Below are 19,279 nucleotides of genomic sequence, written 5' to 3'. Positions count from 1 at the left end.
GGAAGCATTCCCAATTAAAATCAGGAAACAGACAAGGCTGTCCACTATCTCCACTCCTTTTTTCAATATAGTGCTCACAGCTCCTGCTAGAGCAATAAGAAAATAAGAAGGAAATTAATGGAGTGGTAATTAGCAAAGAAGAGATCAAATTATCTTTTGTTTTTGTTTTTGTTTTTTTTTTTTTGGTCTTTTTGTGACAGGGTCTTCCTGTAGGCCCAGCTAGCCTGGAACTTGCCATGTAGACCAGACTGGCCTTGAACTCACAGAGATCCACCTGCCTCTGCCACCCAAGTGCTGGGATTAAAGGCATATGCCACCACACCCGGCTAAGACTATGTTTTAAAAGTTAATTTAAAAAATGTAAACATTCAAAAGTCTTTAGAGAAAAGATAACGTCTAGAGTGAAAACCCTGCTTAATTGCTAAATATCTCATTGGCTTAAGGTTGGCAAGTATCATATTTCTACATTTCCCAGAGAACCTTCACTCTTGATTAGGTTTAGATATAACTCTTGCTTTCTGTAAATACCTACTGGTATCATGTATCCAGAGCCTTCCTAAGAAACTGAGCTAAGAATAACATATCAACTTTCTGACTGCCTTCACAGAGTAAAACCACATGCAAACTGAATTTCCATTATTTCTTTCCCTCAAGATCTAGTAAAAGGATGAAGATTGTTTAGGCCTCAACAAACTATTAAGAAAAATGCTGGTGCCTCTTAGATTACATAGCTCTTTTCCTGTGTTTCCTTCCTACTTCCCACAGCCCTGCCCTCTGCTCAGAGCTCTTTCAGCATCAGGGTGCCCTGCCCTGACATGCTGAGACAGACAACATCTACCCACTTAGATGTGTGCCTGCCAGGGCAATAGAATCTTAGAGGTGCCCAAACCACAATCTCAACTTCCTGCAGGATGCTGACCATAAAAACAAAACAAAACAAAACAAAAACTTTGGTTTCTAGATCTGCAATGTGGGGCACACCAATAATCTTAGTACTTTGGGGCAGGAGATCATGAGTTAGAGGTGAGCCTGTCTCAAAAATAAACCAACCCTCAAACAAACAAAAATGGAAAACCAGCTCACTTTCATTAACAGAAGAATCAAATCATAATGCATCACTGTTGAGAAAAGGGGAGTACTCACAGGACTAACAGGTAAAATACAAGATACCCAGTTAAACTTGGATTCCAGATAAGCAAAAGATCAATTTTTCTCTATAGATATATCCATGCCACCTGCTAATATAAGTTCTTACTTAAGAAGATAAACTTCAAAATACAAAGTGCTCAAAAAACTACTTTTTACCCTCACTTCTTCATCCAAAAGTCAACAAATCCATCCATTAACAAGGATAGAGAAACAAAGAGGGAGAACTTCTCTCAAAACATTCTCTTTCTTCCATGACTGGATATTGTGGTTTCAACAAAACAAAGTTCTGACTGCCATTTGAACATTTCTTTTCATGTGATTCTGGCTCTTGTCCTAGCAGTCAGGCTGGGGAGGGGGAGGATAAGAGAATGCGGGTGCACTCTGCAGGACTAGGAAACAATAGAAATAAATTCCAACGAGCTGCTCTCTCTCCTTAATAGACACCCACTGTTTCTTCCTGAGCCTCTAAGGTAGTGACAGTCATCCTTCAAACACTGGAGCTTCAACTCTTCCTATCACCAGAATTGCTCCCATATGGCTCTCACCAGCCAAGGAAGATGGTCAGGAGTCCAAGAATTCCCTTGTCAATGAATTCCAGCCCACGAAATGCTGCTCTTTTTTTGTAATTGTTAACCACTTTCAAATATCTACTTCCCTCCACCCTCCCAAGTAGCTCCCTCTTGTATCACATATTTGCATTATTCTGAAAATACAACCAACACAACAAAGGTATGATCAACTAGCCACCTGCAAGGAAAAGAACTGATACTTACTTAACTGTACTTCTCAACATGATCTAGTTTTATGACTATTTCCATGTCACTGCATTCCCTGCCTCATGTAGTGGCAATCACTGGGTAGGAAAAAGAAATTATCAAAAAGACTCAGCATTGCGACCAATCAAAGTGGCAGCAAGGACGAGGAAGGAGGGGAAACCTGATGGTCACCAGCTGTGCTGGTCTTCTATATTAAAGCCACTTAAAGGCCAAGTAAATGATGACATATATCCATGTCAGGCCTGTAAAGGGAGCACACCCCAGATCCAGACCATGCAGAAGGGATAAAAATTCATATCAGTTTAAAAAGGCAATTACTCTCATCCTTAATTCATCCTTTTCTCTACTGCCTCTTTTCTTACCAACTCCAAAAGGCTTAAGGTAAACCAAAGCCAACCGTGGCCAGCCTGTGCAAACCCTTGGAATATGGGTAGCAGTGAGTTGTGTCAATGATAGCTCCTGATATGGGAGAGGGGCAAGGAGCCACTTACCTTAAATCTGTCAACAGCAACTGATGCTTCAGAGAGGGACTTCACTGAGAATGGTGTTACTTTTAAAGCAAAAGTCATGGAATTGAAGACAGTCACCACTGTGAAGGCCTTAACATACAAAAAGAGGTGAGAGAGCCTGGTGAGGCTATGCAGCTGAAATTAAAGAGAGCACCAGTTTCCTTTCAGGCGTGATAGGAAAGCTGTAACTACCAAATGTTAATACAATTAGTTACATTAAAAAAAATGTACTGCTGGATGTGGTGGTGCATGCCTTTAATCCTAGCACTCAGAAAGCAGAGGCAGTGAGTTCCAGGCCAGCCTGGTCTATACAGTGAGCCCCAGGCCAGCCAGGGATACACAATGGGTCCCTGTCTCAAATAAACAACAACAACAAAAATCAAAAACCAAAAAACAGAACAGGGGCTGGAGAGATGGTTCAGCACCTACTTCTCTTACAGAAGACCTGAGTTCAGTTCCTGGCACCCATGTCAGGTAGTTCACAGCTACCATTTAACTCTAGCTCTATGGACACTAGCACTCCTGTGAATGCATTCACATGCAGACCTACACATACACACACACACACACACACACACACACACAAAATGTCTTAATTATTGTGTAGGTGTATGTGTTAACACATACATATGTACATGTGTGTAGGTAAGAGGACAGCTTATAGGAAATGGTTCTCTCCTTCCACCATGCATGTTCCAGGGATTGAACTCAGGTCACCAGGCTTAGTGGCAAGTATTTTTATCCACTGAGCTGTCTAGCCAGCCCTAATTACATTATTTATTTATTTGATTTATTTTTGGTCTTTTTGAGACAGGGTCTCCCTACAGCCCCAGCTGGCCTGGAACTTGCTATGTGGACCAGGCTGGCTTTGAACTCACAGAGATCCACCTGCCTCTGCCCCTCAAGTGCTGGGATTAAAGGCATGTGTCACCATGCCCAGCCTAATTACATTTTTTTTTTAAAGGTAAGGTTGCTTATTTGCTTTTCTTTTTTTGAGACAGGGTCTCCCTATAGCTCTAACTGGTCTGGAACTCACTATGTTGATCTGGTTGGCCTCAAACTCACAGAGATCTGCCTGCCTCTGCTTCCTGAATGCTGAAATTAAAGGCATACATCGCCAGGCCTGGCTGTTTTGGTATTTAGATGTTATCTTCAGTTAAAATTCTTAGTAAATCTGAAATACAGGTTGATCTGTATTTTCAAAATTAAACCTAGGCTGACTGAAACAGTCCATACATTACTCCTGTACAAGGGATAGTTCCCCACTCTTCACTTCTCAGCTTAATCAAATGAATGAAAATATACTGAATTCTTGGCAGAAGCCCTAAATGAAGTAACAAGAGGACCAGAAAATCTCCATGAGTGACATATCCGTGACATTTGTCATCACTGAGCATTTTCTTACCTGTGCAGCCGACAGATCGAAGCCCAGAATCATGTGAACGGAGAATGTCACCACGCTGGCAATCACTACAACAATGGGAGCCACACCAACAGTGATGCTCTGAAAGTATCCTGCTTTTTCCAGTATCCGACGCTCCTCCTCTCGGATTTCTATAAAAAAGCAAGCCACCTTCAAAACAAGTCAAAAGAAACTTGGGATGTTATCCCTCCATCACCAAATAAGATTCAGGCTTCTATCACAAATAGGTCTTATTTATCACTTATTTATTTATTTATTTATTTATTTATTTATTATTTTTTGAGACAGAGTCTTCCTATGTAGCCTAGGCTTATCCTGAACTGGAAATTCTCCTGCTTCAGCTTCCCAAGGGCCATGATGCTGGGACATAAACAGGTTTTTAAAATGACTCTTTAACACCTACAATGCAGAAAACCAATTTAATATGACTATCAATTCTTTTTGGTTAATACTGGGGATTGAATCTAGGGTCTCATGTATGCTAGACAAGCATTATATAGTGCCAACATTATGACCATCAATTTTATCAGCTGTAAAGCTGAGGTGTGACTGAACCAAGTCTCAAGACCTAACATCATCTGCTTTCTTATACTTCTTCTAAGTCTCTTGAATTTAGATGAAATACTTTAATTGTATCTACAGCTGATAAATTTGATTACTTATTTATTATTTGCCTTGGCAATGCTTAACAACCTCATGAAGTACAGAATCCAGGTAAGCTGTTGTAGGTTTAATCAATGAAACCAAACCAGCTGCTTTGATATGAACTCTGTACTTTTTATTTAGATTTTATTTATTTATTTATTTATTTATATCTTTATTTATTTTAGCCCTGGCTGGCCTGGAACTCACTATGTAGACCAGGCTGGCCTGAATCACACAGAGATCTGCCTGCCTCTGCTTTCCAAGTGCTAGGACTAAAGGTGTGCACTACTATGGCCAGCTTGGTTTATTTTTATTTTATGTGTATGAGTGTTTTGCCTGCATGTATCTAAGTGTACCACACAGAGTATCAGATCACCTGGAACTGGAGTTATGGATCATTGTAAGCTGCCATGTGGGTGTTGGGAACCGAACAAACCTGGGTTCTCTGCAAAAGCAGCCAGTGCTCTTTATCACTGAACCATCTCTCCTGCCCCAAAAGAATGTTTTTTTTCTATTTAAAACTGCATTAACTATTTAGGAGCACTGTACAGTCAGCTATGACATTAAGTCCATTAACAGCCCAGAGTTTCTTTATTTAAATTAAGGTTACATATAACTATTCTTTTTTCAAACTCTAAATAAAGTGCCTTTAAACATATCCTTATCCTTCCTAAACATCACTGTTTTTAAGGTTCATCCTTCTAACTTTTGTTCATATCTTTTTTGTTTTGGAGTTTTTTTGTTTTTTTGAGACAGGGTTTCCCTGTAGCTGGCATGGAACTTGATATGTAGACCAAGTTGGTCTCATGTCACAGTGATTCACCTGCATCTGCCTCCCTCCCGAGTGCTGGGATCAAAGCTGTGTGTCACCACACCCAGCCCCAGATTTTTTTTTTTTTTTTTTTTCTGGACTTTTTGAGACAGTCTCTTCCTCTAAGCTATGTGGTGCTTACATGTTTGATGTGTTTATGCCTGCACTTAATTTAAACACAGAATTGGGTCAAGCACTAAGAACTCTGTAACTACATCAATCATTTTAAAGACAATTAAACAATCCCCTGGTGAGTAGCAGAGGTAGGAGCAGAATCCAGGCACCCTGACACCCAGTTCCTCCTTTAGGGTCACATGGCTACCTCTGGTGTATTTGCAAGCACAGAACAGAAAGGATAAGAACAGAGCTCTCAGAAATTATTTGATACTGTTTTCTCCATCAGCTTCTTGGTCAGGTCAAAAAAAATCATGTGTAGGGTGAGAGAGAGATTTGTACATATTGTTCTAACTAACTGTGTTATCTTGGGGACCATGAGTTCCCGAGGTTCAAATGTCTAAGACCTCTTTTGAATACAAAGGATTCTATATTAAGACATCAGAAGAACTAGTATTTAATATGTTCAGGAAGCATAGTAGGTAAATGATCAGATCCAAAGAATCTAAAAATCCTCCTACCATGAGAAATCTTGAAACTCACTTTGAACACTCTGAGAAAATGCTTTGACCCAAGCATACATTTTAATAAATTTAATGTAGGTGAGAACTTCATTCATCTTCTGGACACGGTCATCTGTAGCAGCTACACACTTTCTCCTGAAATATGCAGTGAGCCGTGATACAAACATCTGAAAGGAAAAACAACAGCATGTCAAACTGGAGCCCACTCAGACTGAAGCACTGCTTGGTCTGTCTCAAGACAGTCTAAGAAAAGCCAGCATAAAATCCTGTTTTCTAGGATAGACAAGATTTCACGTAGTTGTGCTGCTTTTTAGTAAAAATGACTTCAGGAGTGATAAAATATTTAATTCTCAGGGCTGGAGAGATGGCCCAGCAGTTAAGAACATTGTTCTTATAGAGGACCTAGGTTCGATTCCCAGCACCCACATGGCAGCTACCAACTGTCTGTAACTCTAGTTCCAGGGGATTCGACAGCTTCTTCTGTTCTCTGTGGGCACTGCACAACACGGGCGCACTTACCTAAACGCAGGCAATACACTCATACACGTAAAATAATAAATAAAATACTCTAAAAAATATATTTAATTCTCTTCCCTTGTAAGGCAACAAAGACAAGTAACTACCTGTTCTCACAGTGGTCACAGATACTGAGTGCCAGCAAAGGGGATGGAGAAGAGAAAGTCAGCACCTGGACATAGAGTAACTCAAGCGCTCCTGTGCTACCTGGGGCAAGGTTCACTGGCTGACTACCTCTTTCTTTTTTAATGTCATCGGGAACATTTAAACAAGCGACACCTTATTTCCATTCAAGCTAAAATTCTGCCCAGATGAACTGAGCACCATCTTAATTTCCAGAGGCTGTGCCTTCTACAGTCCAGTGGAAGCACTTCATTCCCTATGCACAAGCCACCAAGACAACTGACAGGCTCACTCACCATTGCTGGGTAAAAGAGGATAAAAACAGCTGACCCCAGGAAGCCCGTGGGTCCCAGAATGATCACGTTATAAATCATGCCTAAGATGGCAACCACAGGTCCTCCAGCCAGCAAGCTGCCAACAGCGGCTGCCTCAAACATCCTCTGCCCATCATTGGAGCAAATATTGATGAGCTGTAAGATACAACACACACTGAAGGGAGCCTGCAAGGACACAGATCACTCAACTCAGGAGAAAGTTCAAGTACAAAGCAAGGCCCTAGGTGGAAGGAGGAACTAAGCTGAGAACTGACTCTGGGCATGAGCACACCCCCAAACTCACCTCACCCAGGGACTTTTCTTTAATGTTCTTTAACTTAAGGATTTTCTTGAATGCCATGGTTACGATAGCTCCCCGCAAGCGGACACCAGTTCGATAATTCAATGCCCAAGTCAGTGCGAGTGACCAGGAGCGTACAACTTCTGTCAGGAGGAGGCCTAGGACTAACAGCAAGCTGTACTGCAGGTTAGAGTCTGTTGCCTGGGTGTACTCCAAGAGGTGTTTTACCACGAAGGCCTATAGGGAGAAACATACACCACCGTCAACATCCCCCCCAATACCCACACACGATGCCACAGTGTTATGTTAGGTTAGAAAGAGCAGTCGGCTCCACAGCACAACGATGACTGTGCAAGCAAAGACAAACTGTGTTGCTGGACCAAATGCTGCTGACAACCTGCCCACCGATGCAGGACAGATGTGTAATTTCCTTTTTTCCTAAAGGATACCATCTTGAATATTACTCTTTCTAATGTAACATAAACCTGTTTATGAGCTGAAATTAATTCTAAACACATGGTCATCCAAAAGTATATATTGACTTTATTCCAGTATCTCCACACATGGAAACATTTCTTTAAATGAATTTAAGACCTTTCTCTGTACCCTTTCAAACGTGCTTATTTGATAAAAAGGAACAGTGTACCTACAGTTGTACTGGGGAACAGTGAGAAGGGCATTTGCAAAACATTCCTGAAAATAAACATGGGCAGTTTAATAGTACAGAAGAGAGCAAACAAAGCAGGCCATCAAACTCCAGAGACCCTCCCATGGGCCCTCCCCACGCCCACCCCCTCTCAAAAACAAAAACGTGTTACCTCAGGTAGCACATGTCTAACACCACCTGCAGGGAGGGAAGACAGCCAGCCCCCAAGAACCACGAGCGCCACCTCCAGCTCTGAGGTCCTGCAACGCCGGATACACACTCACACAGCACATCCAGCAACAGTATTAAATACCAGGAAGTGGGAAGGAACGTGCTTTTATTGAAAATGAAAAAAATATATATAAAGGTACCATCTTCAAAGAGCATCTCACAAACACTGTACAATAGCAGGAGCATCGTAGTAACACACAGTGAGAACATACAGACTCGGTGTACAGGGTTAGCGATCTAACAGGTCACGTGGCCTCCAACTGGTAACTACACACAGCAGAAATACAGAGCAGAGCCGGTATCTGTTTCCAGAGTCTGAAGCAGTACATGAGGCGGACGGCACTTTAACCAGATGGGAATCCTGGAGCTGCAATGAAGTAGATTCTCTAGCAATAAAGACTTTGCTGCTAAGGAAAGAAGATTAAAAAAAAAAAGAAAAGAAAAAACTAAAAGAAAAAAACTAAAAATCCCCTAAAAAGGTACTCTGTTTAAAATTGTAGGTGCTGTTGGTGTGCTAAGCTGTACTGCAATACCTGCTCCAGAAGTAACACAGACTCCTCGCTTGGACTGCGGGACCAGGGCTGTTGGTACCTTTCTGAGTCTTTCAAGTCCTGGTAGCTAAAATTGATCTTGGCAAAAAACAAACCAAACCAAACCACAACAAAAGAAAGCCAAACCAATCCCCCACCTTAAAGGAAGAAAAGAAATGGACTCAAACCCATCTACCCTGGTTCCTACAGCAGGGTCCTGGGGCTATAAGCTACCACCCACTGACAGACAAAAACTGGCCAGATATTATCATCCTGAGGTGCTCAATGCTGAATTCCAGAACCCAGACTCCAGGTTAATTTGTCTTTCTCAGTTTTCCTGAAAGTGACTTAATACCATGTCTACTAGGTCCTATGAGATTCCTCACCAATTAGGTTTATGTCAAGCCCCAGTAAAATGACCTGATCAAACAGGAGATTTCAGACTCTAAACTATTGGATCCCACTCTATCCTCCCTTAGATTTTTTAGATTCAATGTCTGGGTCCTCATTGCATACACGTGGACTGCTGGTTTACTAGCAAGAAGATTGGCTTCTTCTCCAGTACGCATCCAAAATGTGGAACTGGGTCATGGGGCCAAAGCCCCTCCTCCTCTCGTGAAGCAACTCAGAAGGATGGTGTGTGGTGAAGCACTTTCTTACACACAGCAGCATTGTGGAGCAGTCTCCAGGGAAGGCGTGAAAGGGCAGCAGGTGTTGTTTGGACTCCTTCCTTCCCATACCTTTAGGGTGCCCAATTTCAGCACAGGATAGTGCATCAGCCCCTCCCAGAAGGGAGGAGCAGGGAAGGTAAAAGACATAGCAATGTTTACACTATGCAAAACTTTCAAGGGTGGGGGGAGAGGAAACAGATTAAAGAACTTCCAACACACAGGGTTTTTAAAAAGCAACGACATTTCAAATGGTTTTGTATGGGAGAAAGAAAAATAGGTTTTCATGAAAAATCAAACAAAATTCAGTTTTTAAAAAGTCATAAATTTATCATTTAAGTCTAAACAAACTGGGAGAAAACTTGAGATTGTCAGCATAGTTGTCTTGCTGTGGAAAGCATTCCCAGTGAAGAAACATTACCTTACCTGAGCTCTTGGCGAGAGACTCTGCCCAGCTTGACTCTCATTCTGACCGCAGAATACAGCCATCCTGAAAATTCTAAAGAACAGCTTCTGTCACTGGTTCCACTACAGAGAGACTCCCCCCAAGTCCAGAACCTGACAGCACAAACAAGCTGAGGCTGGAGAGAGGTTGGAGGGTGGAACTTACCTCTCTCAAGGCTTCTCACTGTCCTTTCCCCAAGGCCTGGAGCAGAGTTAGCATTCACTAAGAAACAGCACTGCAGAAGGCAGCCTGTTCTTGTAGGTCTAGGGCAGATGCTAACTCTTTATATACAAATCCTAGGTCAGGCCTGGCCTTTTAAACTATCACAGTCTAAGAAGGCCCCCAAAGCATCTCTGTAAATTTAGTAGTTTGCTTTTTGATTTTGAATAAAGCTCATACCCATAGAGATTCTGGTACTCTGTGAACATTATCATGATCCTCAGGCACTTGACACAGAATGCTGGTCTGCTGGCATTATCAGAACCTTGGACCATCTTGAGACATGAATGTCTGGCATCAGCTGACCAAGCAAGTTTAAAATAACACAACTTGATTGTGTTTCATTTGTTCTATGTATGGCTACTAAGGCTCAAGGAGACCTGAGGTGGTACTCCATTTATGGCCTATAATTTGGGGAGTCTGTTCTTATATGAATTTTCATAAGAACAGAACAAGTCAACTTGAAAATCATGCCAGATTAGAAAATGTACAAAAATCTAAAATAAATGTTCCTCAAAAGGACCGATGCCCACTTACAGGTTTACTTGATGCTAATTCTAATTTCAAAAAATATTCAAAACTAATCTGGTTCTCCAATTACCAGTTAAAAAGAAACATCAATTAGGGCTCAAGAAAATAAGTCTGCATAGTTTACACTTTACAAAAAGAGACAATGGATGGGCCCATTGCTTTGCCCACTGGCTTTCTGGGGCTCTTCTCCCAAGGGTGGGCAGAGAGAAAAGTGCCTGCCACCTTTCCTGTTGGAGGAAGGCACTCAGATTTCCCTGGCATCCAGAAGCATCTTCTAGAGCTTAGCAGCCCAGTGTGCTATATCAGAAATTAAAGATTAAGAATTTTACAGAGGGGCTTTACATGTGCATGATCGGAGTGACCGTCATGCCACCAAAGCGAACATGCATAGGTAAATTACTTTTTTTCAAGTAAAAAAATTAATCCCAGCAATCATGGAATTTTTTTTTTAAAGGAGAGTGGAATCAAGAAAGTCTATTGTGACTTTATTAAGAAATCCTGTATACTGTGCTAGCCATATGAAAGACTTCTACGAAGGATCAGAGCAGCCACCAGCCCTGTAGTGAAACAATGACAGAAGCTCTTCTTGGGGGATGCTGGTTCTACGAAATCATTTGCCATTTTGGTATAACATTTCAGTTACATGGTCCCTCTTATTTAAAACTTACATAAAAGTATGTTAGTTGGTAAATTAATAAGAAACCTAATTCCAATAAAGTAGTGTTCTCTGCTTCAGAAGAGATCCAAAAAAAATTTTTTTAAAGGCATCAAACATTAAAAAGAAACAAAGAAACAAAAAAACAATAAAAACCCCTGTAAATTAGTTTTACCTAGTCATCATGCATCTTAAGACACATACTTACCCAAACCATGAACCTCCAGCTTACCCACACATGGAAAATGCACAGTATAAACAGTACTACTGCTCCGATGCCTCAAGGCAAATGTGTAGAGAATAGATTTAATCAAAATCTCAAGTGTAAGGCTGCACAACAGGTGTAACAAACAGATGCCCTATAAAAACACCTGTCAGAAGCTCCCTTTTCTAAACTGCTTCCATACAGACTAGGAAAGAACCACAGCTGCCACCCCAATGCTTGCCACAGTTTACATTATATACAAAACTTGAAATGTTTTCAGGTTAGACTCTTTAAAACTTTGATAGTTCCCTAGCTTCTTCAAGGTTCATCTGTCATAGAAACATACATGGTAACTATGCCTCCAGGCATTTCGTATGTCACCAACAAGGCTTGCTAGCCCATGCCACACAACACTCAGCTTGCACACTCACAGCACTGCCAAGAAATATCTGCCCTGACCGAGACTGTTGCTTCATGTCAGCACACCATCAATAAGCAGTCCTGTGCAGAACCAGGGCCAGGCCAGCTTCACCCAGCCCAGGAAAGCGAGCCAGCTGTTTTTTCTCTTGCAACACTATGTCCTCATCCTTCTGGCTGCTGACAAGACACCATTTACTCCCAAATCCACTGGCCCTCTTCAATAAACCTAGAAGCATCTCTAAGGCTAACTAGCCCAAAGGTGATCATAACCCCTGCAACAGAACAACAGGGTTAGAGCCGGCCATGGCTGGGCCCCTGGAGACGTTCAGAAAGAATGGTTAGAACTTACTGGTCCACTGAAGCCGGCCAACTGCGTGATCATCAGGCACACGATGGACAGGATGAGCCTGGTGCGACAAAAGATCCACACAACCCTTCGTAGAGAGGCGGCGTCTGGCCCAACTTCATTCAGTTCTTCTTGCCACAGTCTCTCTAGTCTTAACAAGGGCACATGTCCTCTGTTACACATTTCCTCAGGGAAAAGAGACACCCTAAGCCCCCCACTCCTGCCATCATATTTGTCTGCAGGCTCTGTCCCTGCATACGCAAATCTCTTTTAAAATTATGCACATAGCCTCCATCTTCTGGAGAAAAACTCCCTTTCTGGGTACATTTTATTTACTTTCTAAAGGGAGCTTCTGAAGGTACAGAAAACAAGGAGAGCAAGAGACTTTTCTTCCACCCCTGAGTAAAGAATGTGGGTAACAGCTTCTTTTCTCAAGGGCCCCCAATCTTTCTAAAGGATCCTGTGGTAAAATGCAGTTACAAACTAGATTTTAATCCGACAATTAGCTACCACAAAAATGTATTCTGTCACAAGGCAAAGACAAAATCTCCCTGTAGACTCAGGAAGAGAAGCGGGGCTGAGAGAGAGAGAGAGAGAGAAAGCCCGTGGTTAAAACAGAATTAGAGGGAAACAGAAATAAAACAGAAGCACAAAAGGAAAGTGGTCCGCAGGTGGCTGCCCTCCCCAGGGCAGCTGAGCGCCTAAAAGGACATGGAGCTTCAGGCTCCACACTGCTGGCCCACCCGCTTAGCTCAGGCCTAGCATCCGGTATATAGGGTGGACCAGAGACGCCTACCTTCTGCAGTTCACATCAGAAGACTCATACTTGGACAAAGACCACACATCCTCCATTAAGAGCTCCCCCTTCTTGTGAACCACACGGGCCAGGGGAGAAAGCCATGAAAACGTCATGCAGGAGAAGAGTCCAGCATTGTCCACTGGGTGCTGGTGTCTAGGGAGAGAAATCCAACCACAAAGCTGTCAGTGCATTTTGCAAGGATGGTCAGTATGTGAACTTTACTCTTCACTAAACAGAGCTCTTGACAAAAATTAGGTCTCCCCAACATGCTAATTTTAGCTCAAATTTTCAAAACTGTTTTTAGTGCTTTGTGGACGAGTCATTAGCCAGCACAGCCTTACTTAGAAGTGGTCCGGAAGGGCTTCAGAGCTCTCAGACCATGGTGGTATTTCCCTTTGGGATGTTCCTCGTCCAGAATTCGGAGATGAGAATGCACAGAGACATCCAAGGCAAGGCCCTCAGCTCGGGCTGCTGTTTCCAGGGCATCTTGGCATTCCAACTGTTCCACAGAGAGGGGGTGGAAAGCACGGTTAATAAACATTAGATAAAGAGAGAAGTAAATCCAGCTGACTGCAGCTCACACTGCACAAACTACACATCATTTCCACCTGCTCTGTAAACCCCAGGTCGCTTTACCTCCACTGTAAACTCTGAGGGTTAGGACAGCACTCCACCTGCTCTGTAAACCCCAAGGATGCAGGGTTAAACATTGACTCTATATGACAAGAATCCATTAACAAACATTCAACTAAATATACCGATTACTTTTAGGTTTACAGAACTGAGCTGAAAGTACAATTCCCATATGTCTCTGCTCACCTTGTCTCTTCCCCATCCCTTCCTATATTGGTATCTTCTATCACATGATACAGTTGTTACAATGACAACCAACACTGACACATTAACTGAAATCCATAGGTTACATTAGATTCATTCTTTGTGTTATACAGTCTAAAATTTATAATTTTACCATTAAATCTTTTATCAAGGGTTAGGAATGTAGATCAATGGTAGAGTACTTGCCTAGAATGAATGAGATGCTGGGTTTGATCCCTAGTGTTGGGGGAACAGGGGAGCAGGAATAGAGCACAAGAGGCCCTGGGTTAGTTTTCTGGCATTGGTGGAGAAAAGGAACCTGATCCAGACCCCTAGATATTACTTCCAGCAATGGTATTTCCTGTATAGGAGAATACCAAATTCAAAGATACTTTTTAAAAACTTTAAATGAGGGCTGGAAAGACAGTTAAGAGCACTAACTGCTCTTACAGAGGGCCCAGGTTCAGTTCCTAGCACCCACATGATGGCTAATAGCCATCTGTAACTCCATTTCCAGGCGACCTCTGTGGGCATTACATGACACAGTGCACTTATATACATACATACAGGCAATACCGTCATGCACTTAAAATAATAAAAATAAACAAAGATTAATTAATTAAAAACTTCAAATGATAGTTGGCAGGCAAATCTCAATTTCCTGAGGATTTTCTGAGTACAGTGGTGGCCATCAGTAATGTGACAAAGATGGCTCTTGTGCTACAATCTTTTTAAAAAAATATTTTATTATTTTTATTTTATGTGTATGAGTGTATTGCCTGCATGTATGTGAGTGCACCCATGTCATGCACTACTGCGGAGGTCAGAAGAGGGCTTCGGATTCCCCTGGAACTGGAGTTAAGGATGGTTCACAGCTGCCATGTGGGTGCTGGGAATCAAAGCCCAGTCCTCTGCAAGAGCAGTCAGTGCTCTTAACCACTGAGCCATCTCTCCAGCCCCATGATGTACAATCTTATGGTTGAGATGGCATTAACCCTCAGTATTTTGTGTAATAATAAAACACAGAGTACGGATTGTTGATGCAAGAATCAAACACTGTCATTCATAAACCCCATTACTGTTATTCTTTCAGCTTATTCATTTACTGTTATTCATCAGTTTCCAAGGAGTCAAATCTGTCATGACTTTTTTTTGGGGGGGGGTGTCTTTGAGATAGGGTCTCCCTGTAGCTCCAGCTGGCCTGGAATTCACTATGTAGACCAGGCTGGCCTTTAATTCACAGAGATCCACCTGCCTTTGCCTTCCGAGTGTTAGGATTAAAGCTGTGTGCCACCACGCCCAGCAGTTCTGTTATGTTTTATGCACAGCGTATGTTAGGAAAATGTAATTTCTGACTGAGATGCAAGTTGCAAGATTTGATCTTTTGAAACTCAGTCCTGCTCCATACAGGCACACAGCAACGACAGAGAGTGGTTCCTTCCAAACATGAAGATCCAGACCTTCAGGCACTGGCAAAACTCTGGAATGCTAACATTAAAAACAAAATATGAAAAACAACAAAAAAAGAGAGAGAGAAAATAATTCTCTTACTACAATAAAACCATTTTATTTTATGGAATTAAATCATTTTTTTCCATAACTGGAGGCCATAGTAAGGTGGAGAGATTTTTATTTTTATTTATTTATTTATTTTGGTGTTTTGAGATAGGGTCTCCCTGTAGCCCTAGCTGGCCTACAACACTATGTAGACCAGGCTAGCCTCCATCTCACAGAGATCAGCCTCCTGAGTGCTGGGATTAAAGGCAGGTACCGCCATGCCTAGCAGGTAGAGATTTTGAACACAGATTTTAGAAGACAGACACTGGTTGAATCTTGATTCTGCAACAATCCTTTCCCATGTTACTGGTCACACTGTAAACTTCAGCTCATTCGTGTTTCCAAGGTACAAAAACCTACTACACAGTGTTGAGAATTAAGGTTATTAAAAATACTTAGCAAACATTTAATACATAATGTCTGCATTACCCCAGTTTACCTTTCTGATAAAGGCAGTATCTCAACTATTTCCTCCTTCCTTTAGCTTGCCTGCTCTTTCAGGGTCAGGTAATTTACTTCTTCAGTCCATTTGGGTATCCCTTGCACCTACACTACATGCAACATAGGATGCTTCCAGTAAGTGAGAGCAAACTGTCCTCAAGTTTGCATAGAGTTTGTATCTATTATTCAAATATCAAATGTTGCCTCACAAGCTACACAGTTATCATTTAAGCTGTGTGATAATCCTGAGGTGATTTTAACCATTCATCCCACTTCTGATTAGATTCTCTTACTAAGGGGAATATGATTAACAGTACAATAAACAAATATTCATTTTTCTTTTTCTGGATTATGTAGGATACACTCCATCAGTAGGATTATAAGACTAGAGTATAGCTCCTAGCAGCTAGACATCTATTCATTCATCCCAGTTAACTATTATGAAACATTAGAACATGAATTCTACTTTTAGTGCAAAAGAAAACTGCTATTAGCTTTGGTACTTCTGGTTTTATTCTGCTGATCTGAGGGTGCTTTATTCCAACTATACTAAGACGCTGTCTACAAACAGAAAAAGCTAGGGCAATTTTATAGCCAAATCTCATGACCAGCAATGTGTCAATAAAGGCAAACTGGTTACTTGAATGCGACAAGAAAATTTGTACCAATTATTATTTTTTTAATGGTAGGGAATTGCTGTGTGGCCTAGGCTGACCTGAAATTTGTGATCCTCTTGTCTCAGCCTCAGAATTACTGTATTACAGATGTGTGCCACCACACCTAGCTCTGTAGCAACTGTTCTGAAACACAGCAAGTTACCAGCCATGTGCTAGATACTGTCTTGTTTTAGATATGTTGGCCACTAATCCTCACAATCACTTTATAATGAAGGTACTCATCTCCTGAGAGACATATGTATTAAATAAGTAGCAGAGACTTGAATTCAGGCTTAAGTTACTCTGAATTATTACATATGTGGCTTTCAAAGAAAAAACAAGCAGATTAATCATAAATATCCAACAGTCTCACACGTATCTTCAGAAGTGGCTCCATCTTCTTCCCAGGGTGAGTGCTGCATTAAAATAAACTCTAATTTACTCTCCAAACTACCTTTGCTACAGCAAACGGTAGTTTCTAAAAACCAATACAATCACATAATTGTAACACTGGAATGCAAAACTATTGTTTAATGGCAAAACCATGCATCTCTAATTTTAAAAAAACCAGACAAGCAGATGCTAGAGGATAGATACACTACAGACTAATACGTAAATACAAAATAAAAGCACCTTTATTATTTAGCTGCTGAGGCAGGACAGAGAGACAGGGAGAATTAAGGGGATATGAGAAAGCAAAGAAGCGCCTTACCCTGGAATCTAGTTTGCCTCTTTCTGCTGACTGAGAATCAACAAATTTCAATATAACTGATACATCCAAAATTCTCTACAGAGATAATATATGTTTTCCTAAGGTCAACCTAAACAAAGATGTTAAAAACAACAAATGAACTGTGCCTACCTAGAACCAAAATGTTTGTGATTTGAGTTTTACCTTGCTCATCTCTAAATTTAAACAATCCACCTCATAAAACCAGCTCACAGTTTCATTCATATAAGGAAATTGTTTAACATAGGAAAAATAAGTAAGGGGCTGTGGGGACCTAAAGGCCCCGCCTTGCAGAGGTCCGAGAGTAAGTTACTGGGGTGTGGCCTGACTGGTTTTAAAAGTCTGAAGGATACTTCAGCACTGCTGAGGAGTGCATGATCAGCGCGTGACCATCCTTAAGATATACCCTGGGGGGGGGGATTTCCAGATGCCTTTATAAGCTCTGTAACACCTGCAATAAATGAGTCCCTGCTTGACTAGGCTCCCCGTTGCGTCTGATTGTCCCCAGTACTAAAGATGGGTAACGAAATTAATAAGCCTGAGGACCCGGCACTTAAAGTGCTGAAAGATAGGCTTAAAAGCAGGGGATTGGATCTGTCAGATCTGGTAGCTCAAAAGGTTTGGGCAGAGGCGATTTATCTGGCTCCCTGGCTACTTGGGGATAATGTTTTTACTGGGGATACATGGGAATCATGGGAAGGGTTTGAGAAAAAAGGCAGAAATGCAACAGAAGTGAAACCAAAAGCGGCCAAAGTAACAAGCGGCACCTCAGGCGTGCCTTGGCCAGCTTCAGGGCCTCCCGGGACCCATGAAAATAGGACCCACGGATGCCTTTTTCAGAAGGGCAGAGCGGAGTTCAGGGGTCAGCAGGAAAGCCGCCCACCCGACCCGCCTTGAACTAACGTGTGTGTGTGTGTGTGTGTGTGTGTGTGTGTGTGAGTCAGAGGCCCGTGCAAAAGCCGGGCAGGGGGACTGCCCACCAGCCAGTGACCAGCAGCGGCCACTGGGCGCATTTAAAAAAAACAACAAAAAACAAAAAAAACACCATTGGCTGTGTGCCACGACTGGCTCCGGGATGGCTGGAAAGGCCCGGTTCGGGGAAGGTGGCTGAGGGGGGCGTTGTATCCATCCGTTCTGCGGGGTGGCCACCCCAGCCCCGAGTGTAACAGCCCTGCCAGCAGCAACGCTGGCTGAATCCCGGGGCTGAGGGAGCCCTTAGTAAAAGCCTACAATGTTTTCACTGACGGGACAGATTTGGAGCTGCAGTGGTAGTATACCTGGGGGCAGATGAGAAACCAAAAAGATATGTACACACTTGTGATGGCTCAGCTCAATCCAAGAAACTCCATGGCCATTGCTTTCTGACAATATTCAGACTCATACGCTCCTTAAAGAGAGAGAAGCCCCTATCTTCTCACAGCATCTTAGGGGGCACCAAGGATTGCCTGGGCTTCTATCCCAAGGCAATGCAGAGGCATATAAGACAGGTGCTGCCTCTGCAACAGCCAGGGGTAAACCTCAGGGGACTCAAGCCCGATTCCTTGTGGCAAATGGATGTCACACACTATGCTCCTTTTGGAAAGCTTAAGTATATTTTTGTGTCCATTGACACATTCTCACATGCCTGTTGGGCTACCGCTCATACAGAAGTCTAAACATGCTCAGTCTCATTTTCTCCAGTGCTTTGCTACATTGGGATTGCCCCAAAGAATTAAAACTGATAATGGACCATGTTTTTTGAGTAAAAATTTACAAGATTTCTTTTCACTTTGGGGAATTCAACACAATACAGGAAATCTCTACAATCGCCAAGGTCAATCCATTGTAGAACGCAACCATCAAAACCTAAAAATTCGCTGCTTCCCTGGACCTGTACCACCGGCTAACTCTCCAGGCCTGCTCTCCTGCCCTCAGGACTCTCTTGGGGTAAGTCTATCGCACAGCCCTCCGCGCCTTGACTCCTCCAGCCGCGTTCACCCTTCCATCTCCCCCGCTGTTCTCTACTCCTAGTTTGGGCCCTGTGCCATTCCTAGTCTTGGGTCCCCAGACACCTGGGGAACCAATACTACTTCCTGATCCTTCTCACCCAGAGCAACTAAGACCTTTTCTTGGGCTCCAGGAGCACCGCTTCTGGTCCTGGCCCTGCCCTCATCTCCCTCTACTTCCCTGGTCCTCCAAC

The 19,279-nt window shown here is 42.4% G+C and overlaps 1 protein-coding gene across 15 annotated transcripts in view; it reads right to left on the bottom strand.

Moving 5' to 3' along the window:
* Positions 1-19,279, bottom strand: part of Abcc5 (ATP binding cassette subfamily C member 5) — a 94,627-nt gene that overhangs the window by 49,210 nt on the left and 26,138 nt on the right. For 8 of the 15 annotated variants that reach the window (XM_029562612.1, XM_029562615.1, XM_008831257.2 and 5 more), the window contains 8 exons: positions 13,242-13,399; positions 12,898-13,053; positions 12,105-12,252; positions 7,209-7,442; positions 6,887-7,060; positions 5,971-6,118; positions 3,840-3,988; positions 2,417-2,524 (listed from right to left, as the gene is read on the bottom strand). In XM_029562612.1, the coding sequence (XP_029418472.1) occupies positions 2,417-2,524; positions 3,840-3,988; positions 5,971-6,118; positions 6,887-7,060; positions 7,209-7,442; positions 12,105-12,252; positions 12,898-13,053; positions 13,242-13,399 (1,275 nt within the window). The other 7 variants (XM_029562621.1, XM_029562624.1, XM_029562618.1 and 4 more) reach the window with 6 other exon arrangements.

Source organism: Nannospalax galili, unplaced genomic scaffold, assembly GCF_000622305.1.
Source record: "Nannospalax galili isolate Female #2095 unplaced genomic scaffold, S.galili_v1.0 scaffold315, whole genome shotgun sequence".
Classification (NCBI taxonomy): domain Eukaryota; kingdom Metazoa; phylum Chordata; class Mammalia; order Rodentia; family Spalacidae; genus Nannospalax; species Nannospalax galili.
This window is presented reverse-complemented; position numbering and strand designations above follow the sequence as displayed.